Genomic DNA, 20121 nt, shown 5'->3' with positions numbered 1-20121 from the left:
TTCCCAGGGCCACAGCATCCTTCCCACTGTCCCGCCCAGGGCCAGGGCATCCTCCCACTGTACCTTCCAGGGCCAGAGCATCCCTCCCATTGCCCTTCCCAGGGCCAGGGCATCCTCCCACTATAACTCCCAGGGCCAGGGCATTCCCCACTGTCCTTCCCAGGGCCAGGGCATCCTCCCACTGTCCCTCCCAGGGCCAGGGCATTCCCCACTGTCCTTCCCAGGGCCACAGCATCCTTCCCACTGTCCCTCCCAGGGCCAGGGCATCCCTCCCATTGCCCTTCCCAGGGCCACAGCATCCTTCCCACTGTCCCGCCCAGGGCCAGGGCATCCCTCCCATTGTCCCGCCCAGGGCCAGAGCATCCCTCCCATTGCCCTTCCCAGGGCCAGGGCATTCCCCACTGTACCTCCCAGGGCCAGGGCATTCCCCACTGTCCTTCCCAGGGCCACAGCATCCTTTCATTGTCCCGCCCAGGGCCAGGGCATCCTCCCACTGTTCCTCCCAGGGCCAGGGCATTCCCCACTGTCCCTCCCAGGGCCAGGGCATCCTCCCACTGTCCCTCCCAGGGCCAGGGCATCCTCCCACTGTCCCTCCCAGGGCCAGGGCATCCTCCCACTGTCCCTCCCAGGGCCAGGGCATCCTCCCACTGTCCCTCCCAGGGCCAGGGCATCCTCCCACTGTCCCTCCCAGGGCCAGGGCATCCTCCCACTGTTCCTCCCAGGGCCAGGGCATCCTCCCACTGTCCTTCCCAGGGCCAGGGCATCCTTTCATTGTCCCGCCCAGGGCCAGGGCATCCTCCCACTGTACCTCCCAGGGCCAGGGCATCCTCCCACTGTTCCTCCCAGGGCCAGGGCATCCTCCCACTGTCCCTCCCAGGGCCTGCCATCACCTCTTGATCTGCTCCTGCTCCACTCTCAGCTCTTGCACCACCTCCTCAAACTGCTGTTTCTCGGCCTCTAGCACTTGGTTTAGGCGTTCAAGCTCCTGAAGAGAAAAGGAAAAGAGGGAAGTCACAGCAGACAGAGCCCCTAGGCTCCCTTCCTTACTCCAGGGGACTCTCTGGGATTTGGCTCAGTTCAGAGCATAAAGCCACATTCGTGAGAACTGAAGAATCTAGGCTGCAGTGGTGCAACCTCAGCTAGTCCAAGAATGTGATGACTCTGGCCCATGAAAACTGTTACCAGAGAAAGGACAGGGCTAGACACGATCCCAGTAAGGGTTCTCTGTCAGATGTGACTAATCCTGGATGTTGCTCTGGGTAACTCTAGGGACTAACCTCAAAGTGAAGTGGCTATACCTCGAGCATGGAACACACACAGACATGCACAGACACACAGACATACACACACACACACACACACACACACACACACACACACTGATTACAAAAACGAGGAGTTTATATTTCCAGGTCACTGAGTGGCATCAGATAAACTGTCAAAGACAAGCTATGCCCAAGCCAAGAGTCAGAGTTAAGCGGTTCTTTATCTCAAGGCTCCTGTGAATCAGATCTACAGCTTCCCTCTCCTCAGCCCTGTGGGAGTAGGAATGTCAGGTGGCTGAGTACAGGTCTCAAGGTACCAGACCTATCCCTTCAGGGAAGCCACGCTGCCTGAATGTTCCCCCCATCAAGTTGGACCTTCTGGGTTAGGGTCAGTAGAGGTGGTATTAGGGATCCGCCAGTGTTTTTATGTTAAAGGCTTTGTTTCTGTATCTTTCTTGTTGTGGTAACATTGTTTCTGCATCTGCTGTTTACTTTCTAGTTCCCGGTAACTCTCTAGTCACCCTGGGCTTTGTTCTCAAGCATAATGGGCGTCCTTGCACGGAGGTGGCACTGCCTATGGACAAAGATTGTTGCCATTGGTTTTGAAGAGATACAGAGAGGAATACATTATAGAGGGAGGACTCTGGTTTCAATTCCCACTCCTAGGTTTCCTACTCAAATAAGTTACTTCTCATCTGATCTCGCCTGGTACAAACTGCCTCTGTTACGTGTGCGCTCACCACCAGGGCTGCTCCCTGGAGTTCTGGTGCTCCTGAGCACACGGGTGGTTACAGTATGCTGGCAATAGGCAGCTGAGCTTGTGAGAGTGGCTGAGGCTGATAGGATACAAGCAGATTTCTTTTGAAAAGACATGCGTGATGGGCTCTGGCCCCTTGCCCCTGACATAGGTAGGGGTCCCTTTAGCCTGGGCTTCCAGGAATAGGACACATAAAACCGAGTTCCAGCCAGCTGGAGGAGCAGTATGGGAAAACACTTTTGTGCTGTTAAAAGCCACGGGCACATGGGGGCTTTAGATTACTACAGAGGCCATGATCTAGCCTATATCTACATTTGATGCGTCTTACTTAGACAGAATAGAAATAAGATTAAACGTATTCTTGTACATCCCCCTTTTTACAATTCAAGACAACTTCAGACCTTAAAAACAAACAAACAAAACAAAGTATGAGGCTTTAATATGCATGGTGTTGCTGGCGCTGACAGCCTCCCTGGCCCCAGAGGCAACAAACTTGAGAGGCTCTCCTCTGCTGTCAGTTAGTCAGCAAGAGCTGTTGAGAGGCCCACAGAACTTACTGGCTACAAGCACCTGAGCCCCAGGATGGCTCTCACAGGTCCCACAGTCATCCAGCCCCCCCCCCCCCCCCCCCCGCACAGGACTCCATCCCACAGCCTCGCTTCACCTTCCTAGAAAGCTCCCTAGAACTGCAGCTCCCCCATTGACCGCTTCTGTTGCCCTGGGATAATCACACTGGAATAGCTTTTGCTGAACTGTCAGTCAGTGTCTGAGACTTAGGCCTTCCCTCCCTACTACTCAAGCCCCTCAGGATACCTGGGCCTCCAAAAACCCAAAAAGGAAAGAAACTTTGAGCATAGCAGGGCAATTAATAACAGCCCAGCTGTTTGCCTGTTTCTTCTCTCAGTGGTCAGGAAGGAATGTGATAAGATGTTTCTACTTGTGTCAATGACTAGTTATGCCCAAGCAAGCATTTGCAGTTGCCTCCAGGGGGCCAGGAGACTGGGTGTGATGAACCAGAGCCCTCCAGGGCCAAAGCAACTCTAAAGGAAGTTCAGTCTTCACAGGTGGAGTGGGTGGGTGATGATTTTCTGCCAGCAGGTGGCCAAGCTCAGCTTGAATGACTCTCAGGGTAGGAAAATCAGAAAGTCTGTTTCAGTTTTGAACAGCTGGCAAAAAGCACCCCATCCCCTCCACAGCCATAGACACAAGAGCGCTGGCGAATGATGAAAAACTTTTGTGGAAATCTTCACATGGACCCAATAGCAGCGGGGGCTCCCCACCATTCACGCAACAAATCTGCTCCTATCCCAGTTCCTCAAGTCATCTCTGAGGGATCTGTCCCTTCAGCAGCTACCTCACTCCTGATCTTTATCACACTTTCTTCCATGGTCTAAGTCTCTGAGACCTGTGGATCCAGACCACAAAATAAGAGCGAGCAAACAGTCTCAAGCCACACAGAAGACCAGCAGGGCCAAGGGCAGCAGCCAGCATCTGGGCGTTCTAGGCTATTCTATCGTGTTCTTGGAGAAACAAGCAACCCATGTTGTCCACCAGTTCCATTTCTGCCCAAATCTGCCTCCCTGCCAACTCCCCTCACCAAATACAACTTCCCCTTGGCCCATTGAACAAGCCTAATTTCTTTTCCCTTTAAGTATTTAAAAAGAAAAGTCTCTTCCCAAGTTTCCTGTCCTCTAAGCTAAACTCATCATGTTTGCCACGATTCATAGATCACGGTTTTGTGTCCTCAATAAAACTAATTATTCTCATAAGAGGAACAAAGCGACAGGGACTCCTGATTGGGAACACTTGATACAGGGAGTGTCCTCTGCAAGTCATTTACAGGCTCAATGCAGTTCCAGGAAATGGCCCAGTGAGATTTTCCCCCCTCATAGTTCCATTCATTCACGCTACATCTATTTACCAAGTGCATAGTATGTTCCAAGCACCTGCTGGGCTCTGCATGGAGGATCTGAAGCTATTCTTGAAGAGTCTGTGGTCTAGTGTAGCTACTAAAAAACCCAGACCAGGTTTTTAAACCAAATGCAGGAATCCAGTACACTAAAATAATCAGGCGCATCAGAGAGCAGTACAGAACAAGACACATGTCCTGCAGGACAGGGACCCAGTTCCAGGTCAAGCTGTCTTGGGCAGAAGTAGAGAACTCCAAGGAGGTTGATTGCGACAAGAGTTGGTTCTTGAGCTGAGAGACAAAGGGAGATCGATACACGGGTTAGAGATTTAGTTACGTGGCCTACTAAGTCCAAGGCCCCCGGTTAAGTCCTCAGCACTGAAAACCAGCAAGCAAACAAAAATGAATAAATGGAAGGAAGAAGAAAGAAGATTCTAGATAGAAGAAACAGTACCTACAAAGCCCCTTTGCAAACCTGTTGTCTGGAAGAACCAAATCGTGCTCGTATGAGACGTGAGAGGAAACATGCCGGGCAAGAGGCTGGGGTCGGAGAAGCAGAGAGGCTGACAAAGGAGACACCATACCCACACAGGGCTTAGGTGAGGATCTTGTGGGTTCTCTTTTTCCTGCACAAGAAGCAAAGAGTGTTTGTCGGTTGGTTGGCTGTTTAGAGTCTCACTTAGAGCATGTCCCAGCCCAGCCTCAAATTCTCAGTCTTTCAGCCTCTGCCTCTGAACACAGGGATCGCTGCTGTGCACTCTCACAACAGGGACAGCAAAAGATCTGAGCGCAGAAGGTCGCTGGCAGGCAACAGGATCTGTTTTCCCTTTAAACACAGAGTTGGCTGCAGTGTGGAGGGAAAAACAAAGGGGTAGAAAGAGTTTAAGGACCCCACGCAGGAGGAGTCAGCATGTTAGGTAAGGCTTGGTAGCAGGACTAGGGAGTAGAGTGGGAAAGAGAGGAAGGAGGAGGGACAGGGTAAAGCAAGACACCTAAGTTCCTGAGCCACACAAGCCTTGGGTGGTACATCCCGAGATGGGTATGTGAGAAGAGAAGACAACCAACCCTCAGACAAGATGTGCTCTGAGCATCTTTGGATGTCTGGACAGGGGTGTGAGAAGGATGGGAGGCAACAGAAAGAAGGGACTAGAGGTGTCACCCTGGGAGTTAGGGATTGTAGTCTAGACAGTAAGATCTAGAGCAGGAAGAAGAGAGGGAGGTTCAAGAACTACCCGAAACAAGAAAGCACTGTTTTGTTGACTTGATTCACACAAACTGCTTGCAGTGTAGTATGTGTTTAACAAGCACCTCCAGGCCAGGCTTTTAATCTTAGGCTTCAGAAGACAGAGGCAAGTAGAACTCCGTGAGTTAAAGGATAGCCTCATCTACATAGTGAGTTTCAGGCCAGCCAAGGCTACATCGAGAGACCCTGTCTCAGACAAGGTATAATACATACTTTGAATAGATAATCAAAACCAGAGTCAGATGGTGGGCCTGTTAAAAATGATCAGGCAAGGAATTAAAAACAAAAAATAAACTCAATAGTGGATTATATGCTAAAGGCTTTAATGGAAAATCAAATATGTAAAAATCGATGTCATATATAGGGAGAATGGAATTACACACATACACATAAACACATACACACACACACCCCAAATGCAAGGTTCAAAACACAAGACAACTGGACAATGGCCAAGTGTGAAGGTATGTTCTTGTTATCTCAAAGAGACAAGAAGGAGCAGGAGTTCAAGGGTGGCTTAAACTACACATCACCCTGCTTCACAAAGCAAACAAGCAAGCAAACAAAAAACAAGCAGAACAACAAAACCATGCTATGAAAGAATACAGAATGTCTTTGCTAAGAGAAGCTTCCAAATCCACCAGAGAGCTTGCCCTTTATCTCTTCCTATGTGTGGAGGCAGGGTATACCGTGATCTGGCCATGGAAGGGGCCTCAGAATACAGCACGCCTCTCTGACAAGTTTGATCATGAATTTTCTACTCTCCAGAACTCTGAGAAATAAATTGCTCTGGTTGAAGGCACTTGGCCTGATTTTGTCATGGTAGAGCAAACTGACTAGGATCTATAACCCACACCACCCAACAATGATGTATTCTACATTATTCACAAGCTTGACTTGAACATTCACTAATATAGGCTGGAATCTGTAAGAGGAGACACACCTTTACATGTTTATAAGACTAGAACTCATATAACGTTTGCTTTTAGTAATGAGATTATGCCATAAACTAGTAACAAAACAATGGCAAGAAAATCCACAGAGATTGGAGATTTAAAAAATACATTTATGAGACTGGAGAGATGGCTCAGTGGTTAGAGCACTGACCGCTCTTCTAGAGGTCCAGAGTTTAATTCCCAGTGACCACACAGTTGCCACAACTATCTGTAATGAAATCTGATGCCCTCTTCTGGTGTGTCTGAAAACAGCTACAGTGTACTCACATGCTTAAAATAAATAACTCTTAAAAAATACATTTCTGACTAACATGGGTTAAAGAAGTGATTTCGAGAGGCGCCCCCTCCCCCAAATTAAATATTGAGACCTAAGTCTGTAAAGAGAAACATTCCTTGTTGTTTATTCAAGTGAGCTGACAGTGTCTATCCACACCAAAACAATTATCTATGGACATGTATAGCAAATTAATTCATAACTGCCAAAACATAGAACCCAGAGGTCTTTGAGTGGGAAAATAGATAAACTGAGGTATATACTCAGGTAAGGAATTTATTCAGCTATGAAAATAAGCCAGTGCTCAAGCCATACAATGGCACAGTGGACATTCAAATGCACCTTATGGAGTGTAAGACACAGTGTACATGGTATATGATTTCAACTCTATGACGTTCTGAAAAATGGAACATTTTGGAGATGGTAAGAAGGTCGATGGTTGTAGTTACTGTGTTAGTTGGTGAGTGGGAGAGATGAATACATGAAACACAGAATTTTTAAGGCACATATTCTTTGTGATATTACAATGGTGACTTGGTGGCATTTTACAGTTGTCAAAATCTATGGCATGTGCTACACTAAGAGGGGAGAGGTGGATGGCCCTGGCAGATGTGCCCAGGCAGCTTTCTCTGCATTCTCTCTTAGCTTCCTCTTACGCTCAGAGTTCCAGGCTCTTTCTAACACATGGAAAATGCCACGGGTACACCATCACATGATGCATTCCCTGAATTCCAGCCCATTCAGCCTCTCGGCAACCCAGAAGAAGGTAGAGCAGCTGTTACTTTCATCAGACATTAGCGAAGAGGAATTTGAAGTCCAAAGGAATCAGATGACATCCACACAGTCAGCACTGAAACAGATTCCACCGGAGACCCTGGCTGTAGGTTCTGAGGTTCCCTACAGGTCAAAGCTGTCACCATAAAAACCTCACACATAATTATGAGAATCGCATTGTCTCTGGGATACAGTATTTTTTTTATATGTGGCCCCAAACCCCTCTGCCAATCTCTGATTGAGTACAGGATGGGGAAGGTATTGGGAGACAAGGACACCTACCCTATGGATGAGGAAACTAAGAGAGAAAATCACCTAGGCAGAGTGACTCAGTGGCTTGAACCTGGTGTGGTTCTCTTCTGCTGATGCTTCAAGCGGCCTCCACCACATTAACAGCTGGGCTTGCTCCTTGTTCAGACTTTACAGCTGCCAGCGTCCCACTTCAGTAGGTGGCATTAAGCAAGGCCCATGTGCCCTGGGTCTCCGCTGCCCTAATTTCCAAGCTGAGACCTAGATAGTGTGTCTAAATTTTCCTCGGGCCAATTGCTGCCCCAGATTCAACCTCTGTTGGCTAAATCTCCTCTCCCTGTTGGGGGGCTGTGTCTCCCACTCCAATCCATGCTAGGCCTCCCAGATCATCCATCTTTAAGGTCTCTGACAACATACCAGAGTCTCTCTCCAAATGCACAGGATGCTATGGAGAAAAGGCCAAAACTTTAATGGGATCTAGGTGCAAGGAGTGTGGACAGTTTAGAGCTCAAACTCTGGGAGGAAAAGAGGCCCAACATTATCATGAGGCCAGTTTAGGGGTCCTACTCCTTTATTTGCTCTTTCTGGGTACCAGGTACACGTGTGCACAGACATGCAGGCAGGCACAACACCCATACACATAAATAAAATACTTTAAAATACACATAAGATACTAAACCCCAATCTCAACTCCATATCTCCAAATTAAAATCCTTAACCTTGTTTTTCTTTTATTTGTAATCAGTGAAAAGAGTCTATATCAGGGGTTCTCAACCTTCCTAATGCTGCAACCCTTTAATACAGTTCCTCATGTTGTGGCAACCCCCAACCATAAAAGTATTTTGTTGCTACTTTACAACTGAAATTCTGCTACGGTTACATATCGTAATGCAAACATCTAAACATGTGGCTAGCTGGTTTCCACAGGGTGAGAACTGCTGCTGTCTAATTGGAAGAATAGACTGGCACAGGAGGTGAGCTTTTTGGAGGAAAAACAAAAGTGGATTCTCCTAGTGGTTTTTAAGTTAAGCCACAATGTAAAGCTGCAGGAGTCAAGTCAGCCCAGTCTTGATTCCTTCTAGGGTCACCATCTCTCATCTTAAGCTGGGTGCCGGGCCAGGACGTGGAGGGTTTGGGTCCAAAGAAGACATGTGTTTCTTGACTTCAGGGTATGTTTTAGAGTCCCATCAGGGGTGATAGGGAAGGTGCTAAGTTCCTAAACTGAGTTATAGTAGGACTCTGAGCTATAGCCAATGACCTCACCCCTGTTGCTGGCCTGAGAGAGGACAATGAAAGTGACAAGGTTAAAGGATGTGGATTGGGTCAGTCTCCATATGCAGGCTCCTCTGAGTACCACTCTTCAAAGCCAGACCTCACCCATGCAGGCATGGCCAATAGTTAATCACATGAGCACAGTACTAAGAAACAGCTAGTCACTAAGCACACACTGTGCGCACTGTGTACACACAGTGCGTCAAATGCTTTTGATGTAATATCTTGTTTAATCTATATAATATCCCTTGATAGGTAGTGGTGCCACACACCTTTAATTCCCACACTTGGGAGGCAGAGGCAGGTGGGTCTCTGAGTTCAAGGTCAGGCTGATCTATAGAGTGAGTTCTAGGACAGCCTGACCTACACAGGGAAACCCTGCCTCAAACCATCAGCAAACACAAAACAAAAACACAAACAAAAGGATGGCCCTCATTATTTTCCTCACTCTTTGGGTGAGAATATTGACATTCAGAGAGGTTGAGTAACTTGTCAGGATCATACATTCGGAAGGGCTAAGGTCAAATACAAGCACAGGCAGTCTCTCTCCAGGTTTCCCTCTGCTCACAACCTGCCCTGCCCTTCAGGTGTGGGGATGAAGTAGGTTCCAATGGCTCAAATAACACAAGAGTCCCCTTGGTTTAAGGGGGTTTAATCCTGTGCTGAGTGTCTTGTATTGTTGAGTGAAGGGACCGATCTCTGAGGTCCTCAAACCCCATCACCCTTATGAACTGGAAGTCCCCACATCCCCTCTGACCCCCCCCCCAGTCCCTGTGGATAACTGAAGCCATTGCAACTTCTTGTGGAAATCAGCACGCCGCTTATGAAAGTGTTGTTGCTAAGACGTGTTTCCTGAGGGTTCACAGGAGAAAAAAAACTTCCCACCAAGATGCTACTTCAAGGTGTAGGCACTGTCACCTCAGTGGCCTTATTGCGCCAGCCCTTCTGAAGTATCTTGGGTAGATTTCTGGATGCCCAGTGGGCCCACAGACATGCACATAGATCCCTTAATGCCAGCTGTGTCTGGTCAGGGCTGAGTCAGCACGGGCACGCATGGGTTTACCTCTCTCTGCTCCCTCTGAAGGCACAGTTCTTCTGTCTCCTCCATCAGCTTGTCTGTCAAAGCAAGCACACGTACACACTGAACACTTCTCACCTCTGTCACCTGAGCCATCTCCTTGGAAGAGCTACTCCTAGCCTGGGGTTGGGTCCTGCTCTGCTGAACTGAAGCTGTCTTGCTGGCCCAAACTGCCTTTCAAGCTGACTTCCCTGTTTTGTGCCTTCATGGATCCACACAGGACTTGTACACAGAGGCTCAGATGGCTCTTTGCAGCTTGTGTCTCTGCAATCTCCTACTACCTGAGCTAGTGCCTGGTTAATCTGGGAGGCCATATTCCTGCCAAGGGAGAGATGTCTGGAGCAGGCAGAAAGGAGCCAGGGTCTTAGATGCCTCAGCAGGCTCCCAGGAAGGGGATCAACCTATTCTTGTCATCTCTCCCAACCAGAGGGCATTTAGCAGACCAGTAAGGCATGGGGCGTGGATCCTTGTAGCTAGGCTCAAAGTGGGTCTGGTGAGGAGAGAGGAGAGGTAGGTGCAGGACCTGGAGCTCAGGCTGGATAATACTTTTTTTCCCATTTCTAGATCTTTCAACTGAAGACCCGATGCAGACACACACCCAGGCATTTTCCCTTTAAGCTGATCTCCACCCCACCTCTAACACCTGAGGTCATTTTGCTCTCTTCTTTAAGGAGTCCTAACTTGAGGCTTACAGAGACTGAGTGTCAAACTCATCCACACAATGAACAGGTAGGTGATACCACTAAACCCCAAGTTCTGGCCATTAGTGGCTCCTGCTTCAATCTCCCTGGCCAAAAGGGCATTTATCACACCATTAAGTTCTCTAGGTGCCAAGTGCCTTTCCACATCCCAGAGAGAACTCCCATACCACTCCCACCAGCTCCCTTCCTGGCTGCCACTCAGGTCCCCAAGTGCCACCATCAAGAAACTTCAGATTCCAGTTTGTATTGGTCACCAACCTAAATATTCCTGTTTTTCCTTAGCCAGCTGTAACCCCTGTGCCTCCAGACTTTTGATCATAGCTTCTCCTAGCTGGGCATTTTTCCAGGTCCTGGGGAGGAAAAGCAGTCGGGAGAAAGGAAATGAGAAAAAATACAAATGGTTAAACCAGAAGGAAGGCCCAGGGAGAAGGAGAGTGTACATTTTTTGCATTAGCACCCCCGCCCCCCACGGAATCTCAGCTCAGTCTGGCACCCATGGCTTTGGCGCGCCACCAGCATTGATTAGTTACAGTAACTGGAAGCTTAGGTTGCAAAGTGGGCCACCGGGACAGAGCCAAGAGCACTCACAGAGGAGGGATGGGACTGCTTCCCTGGGAGCTGCCTATATCACTGCATGCATGCCTACCACCTGGTGCAAGTGGGTACTCAGTGTTATTGGCTGGGTTAGAAGTGTGGACTGGCTCGAATGGGAACAGGCTGTGTTGGTCAGGTGGTTTCTGGGACCTGCACTGTGATTTGTAAACACCATCTTTGGACCTTGCCAGGGTTCGGTACAGGTCTGGGAAGGGAAGGTGGATGTACTAAGGTGCTGAATATGAGGAGCAATGCTCGACTCCCTCCCAAGAATTGGAAGTAAATAGTGTCCACATCTGCCACCTGTCATTAAGAACACCTTCCCAAACTCACCACTTAGGGGACCCTCACAGATGTTCTACAGCCTGAGTTGTCTTCCCCCCACACACCCAAGGTAGTTCCCACAGTCCTGTCTCAGGACCCAGCAGAGAGGCAGGTAGGCAGGACTACCTTAGCCCACCCCACTCATCTGGCCCCCTCAGATGCCCTGCTGGGAGACACTTACACCTTCCCAGACTCCTGCAGCATCTCAAGCCATTGTGTCTGCTCAAACTCAGACTCAGCAGCCAACAAGACATTCCCCTGCCGGGAAAAGGACCCAGAGTGAGAGGTATCCAAAAGAGAGAGGCGATTTCTTCTCTTCCCACCCCATCTTCCATAGGCCCTGACAGCCCTTTCAAGCTAGATCACAGAGGGCTGTTCCCAGGGGACCAAGATGAGCTGCTTTGTCCCATGGACCCTAGGCTAGGGGAGGGTCCCCACTCACATGGAAGTCCTGGTGTGAGATCTTCATGGCATAGGGCATACTGGGCTCTTCTCTGGCCTCCACCAGGCAGCCACCCAGCGGGATGACACCCTGAAGAACAAAGCAGAGCAAGCAGCTCCCACCCTACCCAGCTCACATCACCTGAGAGTCCCAGGAACTTCCTGGAGAAAGCCAAGGACTTTGCCAAGGGCCTCAGGCTGGACCACATCTCAGGATTATGTCATTAAAGCTAGGACTGACTTCCAGACTGAAAAAGAGCTACAACTCAGGAAGTGTATGTGGAGGGAAGGATCCAGCCCAGAGGATGGGGACAGGGATGGTCTTGAGCCCTGTGAGGACTTGTTCTCCAGATTCTAAACTACATCAAGACAACAGAGAGTTCTCTACCATCCTCAAATGTCCCCAGTGGGCCCCCTCAGCATGGAAAGCCTAACCTCACCTTAGGATGAATGTTGAAGTATTTGTTGGTTTCAAAGCTCTTCCTCTCACTCTCAGAGTAGTAAAGCAGAAAGCTCTCTTTGATGATGAAAAACCTGTAGAAAGCCGTGAGAAAACGAAAAGATATTGTGAATCAACAGCATTCTTGGGGGCCTGGACTCACACGGGAGCCCATGGGGATGCTAGTTCCCACTGCCCATCGCATGGAGGCCTCAGAGGTCTCCTGCTCAGTCAGCGAAGGAGGAGACTCATGACTGTCTTCCCAGACTGCTCTCTTCAGCACAGCAGAAACCTGTTGTCCTCCTTGGGTTACTATATCCTCTGAACGATCAGCTCTGGTCACGTGGGAACTCCTCCAGGTCTGGAAGGAGGATTCGACAGATTGATTCTGGATGGGCATTATGGTGTAATCAAATGGGACTGCTCTCAACTGCTGAGGTCTGCAGTCCTGGTACCCCAAGGTGAGATCTGCATTCTCGTTTGTCTCAGAGTACTCACATCCTTCCCGGGACTCAAGCCATGGTACTTTCTGGTTACTGGGGAGGCAAATCCTCAATGCTAAAAGGCTTGCTTTGAGGAATTTTACAGTACTAGCAACAGAAGCTTTAAGAGACCAAGTGTGTTCCAGGGGAGCCCCAATTAGGCTTCAAAGCTCCTGAGGCTCAAAGACACTAGAGTTCTCTCTCCTCCAGGGACACTGCTGTGGTATGACCTGAAAAGGAGCTGAAGGGGTCCTGAGTTATTGAGTATGTGTGTGTGTGTGTGTGTGTGTGTGTGTGTGTGTGTGTCTGTGTGTGTACATATAAGAGAACGTTCAGAGCAGCGACGTGTTGGAACCTTCTGGGATAGACTCATGATTGCCAACAGTGTGACTTTCTTATCTGCTTAACCTTCTATGAAACGACACAGGCAACTTGCTACAGGCCATGGCAGGAGAGTTTGCCCTGTGAAAGTCAAATTCTGCAGAACTCCCCCAAGAGCCCCTTATTAAACCATTGCTGGACCTTCTTGAGAGGAGCTTGAAAAAATGTAAGTAGCATCAAGAACTCACAGGATCCCTGCGGGTTCCCCAACTGCACAATCTTCCTGGTCACCACGGCTGCTCTGGGGCAGAGCGGAGGGACAGGCGGAGGGACAGGCTAGATGTGCTGCTCCCTTTCTGAAGAAGGGACCTGAAGTTCAGCTCTGTAGTTTGTATGAGTTCCCTGGTTTTGTCTCCCCGCCCCCAACACTCTTCTGAGGTCTGTGTGTTGGGGCGGGGCAGGGGGTGTCTTGCTATGTTGCCCTGGCTGGTCCTGAACTCATAGACTTGAACAGTCTCCCTCATCTCAATTTCCTGAGCAGCCGAGACTACACAACTATAGCACCATGTCCGACTTAAACTCATTTTCTGTATCCGAGCCAACAGAACAAATGCAGCCCTAGTGGACACTGTGTTTGAGTTCTTGCAATTAGCATCCATATAATAATACCCATTGTCACAATGTACGATTATTTATCCAGAGAGGGCCCCCGAGCTCCTGAAGGCTGGGGTCCTGCCACATCAGTCTCTGGGGAAAGGCAGATGTCTCCTGACAGTTCCAAGAGAACATCACGGGGAAGGTAAGAGCTCAAACCTCCCATTTGCCAGCTTGGGGATGGGGAGTTTAGGTAAGGATACTCAGCTCCCTGAGCCTTTGTCTCTGTTTGAGGCACAGAAGTGATGGCCCCAACATTAGGGGGTGGCCGTGTGGACTGAATGAGACTGTAGTTATAACCTAGCCTGTGTGTGAAGCACCCAGGGTGGAATGTCCTATGGTCTGGTAAAGTCCCTCAGCAGGAAAGGCAGGCAAGCACAATAGTGCTCATGATCCCCTTAATATCTGGACACTGGATTTTTAGGAGGTAACTATGGTTCTGTGAGCTAATAGTTAGGCAGGATCATGATCTAATGGAGCCGTGGCTTTATAGTTGAGGAACCTGGGCTGGGGTTGGGGGTGTCATTATGGGTAGAATGCTTGCCTAGCATGCACAGAGCAATCTGCTGTACAACATAAAGTAGGTATTGTAGCACACACCCATAACTCCAAATATCCAGGAAGTAGAAACAAGGTCAAAGTCATTGTGATAGTTTGTATATAGTTGGCTAAGTAGGTAGCACTATTAGGAGGTGTGGCCTTGTTGGAGTAGGTGTGTCACTGTGGGGGTGGGTTTAAGACACTAATAATCATAGCTTCATGGAAGTCAGTCTTCTATTAGCAACCTTCCCATAAAGATGTAGCACTTCAGCTCCTTCTGCACCATGGCTGCCTGGATGCTGCCATGCTCCCACCTTGATGATAATGGACTGAACCTCTGAACCTGTAAGCCAGCCCCAATTAAATATTGTCTTTTACAAGACTTGCCTTGGTCATGGTGTCTGTTCACAGAAGTAAAAACCCTAAGACAGTCATCCTCAGCTATGTAGTGAGTTCAAAGCTAGCCCAGCCATGAGACTCCGATCTCAAAAAACAAAAACAACAACAACAAAAAAAAACCCCTCTCTAGTAGCACACGCCTCTATAATCTCGGCATCCAAGAGGCTAAGCACAACTCTGAGGTAGTCCTAAGCTACATAGAGGCCCCTATATCAAAAAAATAAGAGGAGGTAATCTTTGAAGAGAGGGCAGGTATCTCAGACACAGAATACACAGGTACCGATGTCCTGTGTTAAGGAAGGAACCAGAAGGCTGAAGCAAAACTCCAACCATGGATCAGACTGCACAGGCTGCCGTGGTTACTGTCATAGCAACGATGGCAGTGCTTACAGTCTCTGAGCCCTCACCACCCCAACCTACCCTGACTTGCTTCTGAGATTTCTAGCTAGGGAAATGGAGGCAAGAGGTGGCATGAGGAGCCAGGCCCACTTGGTAGCAGCTAGCTTTCTCTCCGAGTAAGACGGCCATGGGAGGGTTTTGAGCAGGACTGACACGGGCACCTTTGGCTGCTGCATGGGCAGGAGGTTGTACTGGCATAGGCCGGGGATCTGCTAAAAGCTATTGACACAGATCAATGGGGGCAAGAGATATGGAGAGTGGACAGAGGCATGTAGAGCTCCCAGGATCGTCCCAATACAAAGAATGTCCCCCAATGCCAATCCCCTTCTAAAGCCGGCACAAGAAGGCAGAAGAGACACTCTGGATAGCCTTTGCTCCATGGGAGCCACCCTTCAGCAGGCTGAGAGTCATCATGAACTGCCACATGAGCCATACCTGGCACAGTCCTGGAGGCGGAGAGCAAGCTCCTACCCACCATGGTTCATCAGACAAGATCTCTGATTCCCAGACTGCATTGACAGTGACCACTCTGACTGACACCTTTTCGCTTCTACTCTGCAGCTGGGGCCCTTGCAAGTCTATGTCAGATTGCAAAGAGGGTCTTTCCTCTTCCTATACCTTCCTCCAGAGTCCCCGTGTTCTAGACACCCTCATTCGGTATGCAAGGCTGGAACAACCTCCTCTGGACCCTGCAGAGCTGGGCTGTGAGTGCAGGGGCTGGTCACAGGCACCATTTTCCTGCATTAGCTTCTGTGAGCCAAGTTATGTGGGGATCAGAGAACCTGTTCTTTAGAACAATATTGGAGGCGGAGCCTTTTACTCCCATTTCACAGATGAGGAAAGAAAGGCTTAGATGTGAAGTAACTGTGGAAGAAGGATTGGAACGGAGAACCACCAGGCCCTTCTCTTGCTCCCTATATGGCTCATGGAGCTGCTATCCTGGCTGGAGCCACACACCAGGATAGAGGCTTAGGTAGCCAAGTCACAGTAGCTGAGGTGGGAGACTCATCACTTACTAGCAGAGTTGGGTGAGGCATCTAGTCTTCTTAGGCCTCGAGTCCCTCGTGTGGAGCTTGAGGATGATGATCAATGTCTGTTTATCATTCCTGGGAGGGAAAGGAGTTGGATCACGGGAAGACAGCTCATAGTGAGCACTCAGGAAAGGATCGGTACTGTTCTGATCACTGTTACTCCTTACCGTTGTGTTCAGCATCCATCCGGTCACCCTGCCTGCCCTCTTCCCATGTGTGCTCACAGCAGCTACAGAGAAGAGCATGGCTGCCGCCCAGCTGGCTGGCTGCCTTCTGGACAAATACGTTCACCGCCCTGTCCTCCTCCCATCCAGAAGTCTTACTAGCAGCTTTTGCTTTTAGCCCCCCTGGGTTATGGGAGGCCTGGAGTATGTGCATAGTAAAGGTTTCATTCAGCCCCGGCTTCCTCTTCACTCTACTACTACTACTATAACTGCTAGTACTACAACCACTACTACTACAGCTACTATTACTACTATAACTACTATTACTACAACTACTATTACTACTACAACTACTACAACTCTACTACAACTCTACTACAACGACAACAACAACTACTAACTACTACTACTACTACTACTACTACTACTACTACTACTACTACTACTACTAATTTATCTATTTTAAAACAGTGCCTCAGGGCTGGAGAGATGGCTCAGTGGTTAAGAGCACTGTCTGCTCTTCCAGAGGTCCTGAGTTCAAATCCCAGCAACCACATGGTGGCTCACAACCATCTGTAATGAGATCTGATGCCCTCTTCTGGTGTGTCTGAAGACAGTGACAGTGCATTTATATATGATAAATAAATAAATCTTTAAAAAAAAAAAAAGACAGTTCCTCAGATGGCCTAGGCTGACCTCAAACTCCCTATGTAGCTGAGGCTGACCTTGAACCTCTGATCTTCCTGTCTCCACCTCTTGAGTGCTGTGATTATAGGCATGAGTCACCATGCTTGGTTTCTGAAGTGCTAAGAATTGAACCCAGGTCTTTATGTATGCTAGATAAGCAATTTATCAAGTGAACCATATCCTCAGCCCCCTGTTCTGGTATTTCTACCTCCAGGTGAAAGAACAGTTAGAAGCCAGCAAGGTGTGCCCTTTGCTACCCGTACTTTATTCCATCCAACCATCCATCCATCCATCCATCCATCCATCCATCCATCCATTCATCCATCCATCTATCGGTTTTTTGAGATGGGATTTCTCTGTGTAGTACTGGCTGTCCTGGAATCATTTTGAAGACCAGGGTGGTCTCGAACTCACAAAAATCTGCCTCTTGAGTGCTGAGTTTAAAGGCCCGTGCCACCACGCCCAGCTATATAGTATTGCCAGTACCTTATTTAAATGACTCTAAGTGATGGATTATTTGTTTTTTGTTGGGTTTTTTTTTTTTTTTCCTAGCACAGTGGTAAGAAAACTAACTGAACCACATCAAGAGTAAGCAATTGGTAAGTGGTAAAGCCAGAGTTCTGCTGACGAGGCCAGGTTCCCAGCTGCTGGAACACTGTGTTGCTAGCCCTACACTCACCACTAGTCCCAGCTGTCTGTCTCCCTTGAGCAGCTGGTCATTGTAGGACAGATATGGAATGGGTGAGAGAGCTGCTAAGGAGGAGTTACTTGGCCTAGGCAGGCACTGTGCTGGGCCCTGTCAGCTTGGTGAGCCCCTGCCCTCAAGGACCTTAAGAGATAAATGTAGAAGAGAGCATGTGGAAAGATAATTTTTAAAACTCAGGCTCCTTCTTTGCACCAGGCCCTGTGTGAGCTGCAGCCATTGGTGTAGTAACACATTTGCTGCTTCACCAAGGTAGGTGACGTAGCCGGAGTGCAGAGACATTAAATAGCACGCCCCAGATCACACACCGGTAATGGGGAAGCTAGAAATGCACAGCTTTAGGATACAGGGTGACACCGTCAGCCAGGGGGATGCTTTGACCCTGGGAGGCACCATGATACCTTACTTATCATAACCTAGCAGGGTGCATTACAATGCCACACAGTGCCCAGAGAATGCACAGCAATTACAGAGCACTAGGACACATAGCAACTCGGGGACGTTTGTGTGAAGAGCAGAGGCGTGAGCCCCAGGGGTCGAATGGCTTAGGGTCTGACCAAGGTCTGAGAGGAGGTCCCAGGTGATCAGGGATTTTAAAACATAGGAAATGTTTTAAGAAGCTGGAAGGCAGTAGAAGATGATATATTTTCTAGATAGAGAAGGACATATGTGGAGAACAATGTGCTCAAGGTCATCAAAATGTCCCCAGTGCTATGTGCAGGCAGGTAAGTTATGTGCTAACCCTATGTGGCCGGGGTATGGGAGAAGGACAGGAGAGAGCACAGGTTTGTGAGCTGGGCCTGAGATGGGCAGCCCACCCCACCCCTCCTCCACACCTTGCAGAGATATCAAACAAGTACTGGGAGGTCTTAGAATTAGAGAGGAGGTCACAGCCAGGCAAAGGGTGAACCGGAGTTATCAGAAGGTTAAAAATCAGCAGAGCATGCTGAATAGTTAGACCGGGGCTGGGCAGCCTAAGTCTCATGACACTGTGGCCAGGACTTTAGCTTGAGTGACAGGACAGACACAGATGTCACCTAACATGGTAGTGTGGCTTCCCTGCACCCTTTGCTCTGAGTATAAGGGTCCAGCCAGAGCTTAGTTAACACTGGTTCTCATGAGATAGCTAGTGGAGGCAGAGGAAAATGTTGTTCAGAGCACAGATGCAGTGCACACCATCAGTTCTTGTTAAAGAAGGACCAGCCAGGGGCTGAGAAGATGGTTCAGTGGTTAGGAGTGATGGCTACTCTTCCATAGGACCAGGTTCAAATCAGCGTATTACTAATAAGCTCATAACTATCTGTATTCTAGTTCTAGGAGATTCAATTCCCACTGTGGGCTCCGTGAGCACTGCATATACATCATGTACAGGCAGAACACCAATATGCATAAAATAAAAATAAGTACAATCTTAAGAAAAACAACAGCTAGAACTAACACCACCTGCAGCCAGTCAAGTCTACGGAGATCTTTGATGTTTGTGGGTGTAGACTGGGGTAGGGGAGAGAGAATTTGGAAGTTGGGAACATCCTGGAGGACAGAAAGGAAGAGATATGACGGATAAGTGTAGAGAGAGAGATCTCAGGAACATGCATGAGTTTGGGCCAAAAGAGGCATTGCACACACATGGTGTGTAGTGGTTTGAATATGCTTGGTCCAGTAAGTGGTGCTATTAGGAGGTGTGGCCTTGTTAGAGTAGGTGTGTCACAGTCCTAGCTGCCTGAAAGCCAGTCTTCCCCTAGCAGCCTTCAAATGAAGATGTAGAACTCTCAGCTCCTCCTGCACCATGCCTGCCTGGATGCTGCCAACCTCGATGATAATGGACTGAACCTCTGAACCTGTAAGCCTGCCGTAGATATACATTATCCTTTATAAGACTTGCTTTAGTCATGGTGTCTCCTCATAGCAGTAAAACACTAAGACACATGGTATCCGTAGAAACTAGCAGGCACACACACATAGATGTAAATTAAAAAAAAAATAAACAAAATCTAAAATCAATACACAAAAACTGCAACAGTCTAATAAAACAGGCTTCAGAAAACAGAGCAGAAAGTCTACCTGAAGGAGCTTGCCCTTCCACGATACTCCTCAGCCTCCATGATGCCCCTCACCCTTCCATGATGCCCCTCGGCCTCCATGTTACCCCTCACCCTCCGTGTTGCCATGCTTTCCCTTATGTGTAGCTTCCTCTGCCCACAAAGGCCATGTGTGAGAGATTGAAGGTATGAGGCAGTAGAGAAGGCTGGGCTGGGGCAGCGAGTCTGAGGAACTGCTACCTAAATTATAAAACCTGACACAGGATACCTCTTGGAGATCAGTGAGGACAAGATGCAGGATTTAGACTTCTGTGGGGTCTGATGCTGAAATCAAAGTTACTTCACTCTCAAGAGGGCAGTGGGGACTTACCCATGGATGGATAGGGGTGTAGGTAATGGGTTCCCAGCAAGGACAGTGAGCTGAGT

At 48.7% G+C, this 20121-nt stretch overlaps 1 protein-coding gene across 1 annotated transcript in view; it reads right to left on the bottom strand.

Annotated features, from left to right (window-relative positions):
* The window catches only part of PLEKHD1 (pleckstrin homology and coiled-coil domain containing D1), a gene marked incomplete at both ends in the record, with an annotated part of 28535 nt that overhangs the window by 5801 nt on the left and 2613 nt on the right, over positions 1-20121 (bottom strand). Inside the window, 6 exons of the mRNA XM_080933646.1 lie at positions 891-985; positions 9763-9815; positions 10737-10828; positions 11578-11654; positions 11839-11928; positions 12278-12371. Of these exons, the coding sequence (XP_080789772.1) occupies positions 891-985; positions 9763-9815; positions 10737-10828; positions 11578-11654; positions 11839-11928; positions 12278-12371 (501 nt within the window). The remainder of the gene's footprint in view (positions 1-890; positions 986-9762; positions 9816-10736; positions 10829-11577; positions 11655-11838; positions 11929-12277; positions 12372-20121) is intronic.

This window comes from Micromys minutus (assembly GCF_963924665.1).
Source record: "Micromys minutus genome assembly, chromosome: 1".
NCBI classification, from domain to species: Eukaryota; Metazoa; Chordata; class Mammalia; order Rodentia; family Muridae; genus Micromys; species Micromys minutus.
The sequence above is the reverse complement of the archived record's forward strand: the minus strand, read 5'-3'. Positions and strand labels throughout refer to the sequence as shown.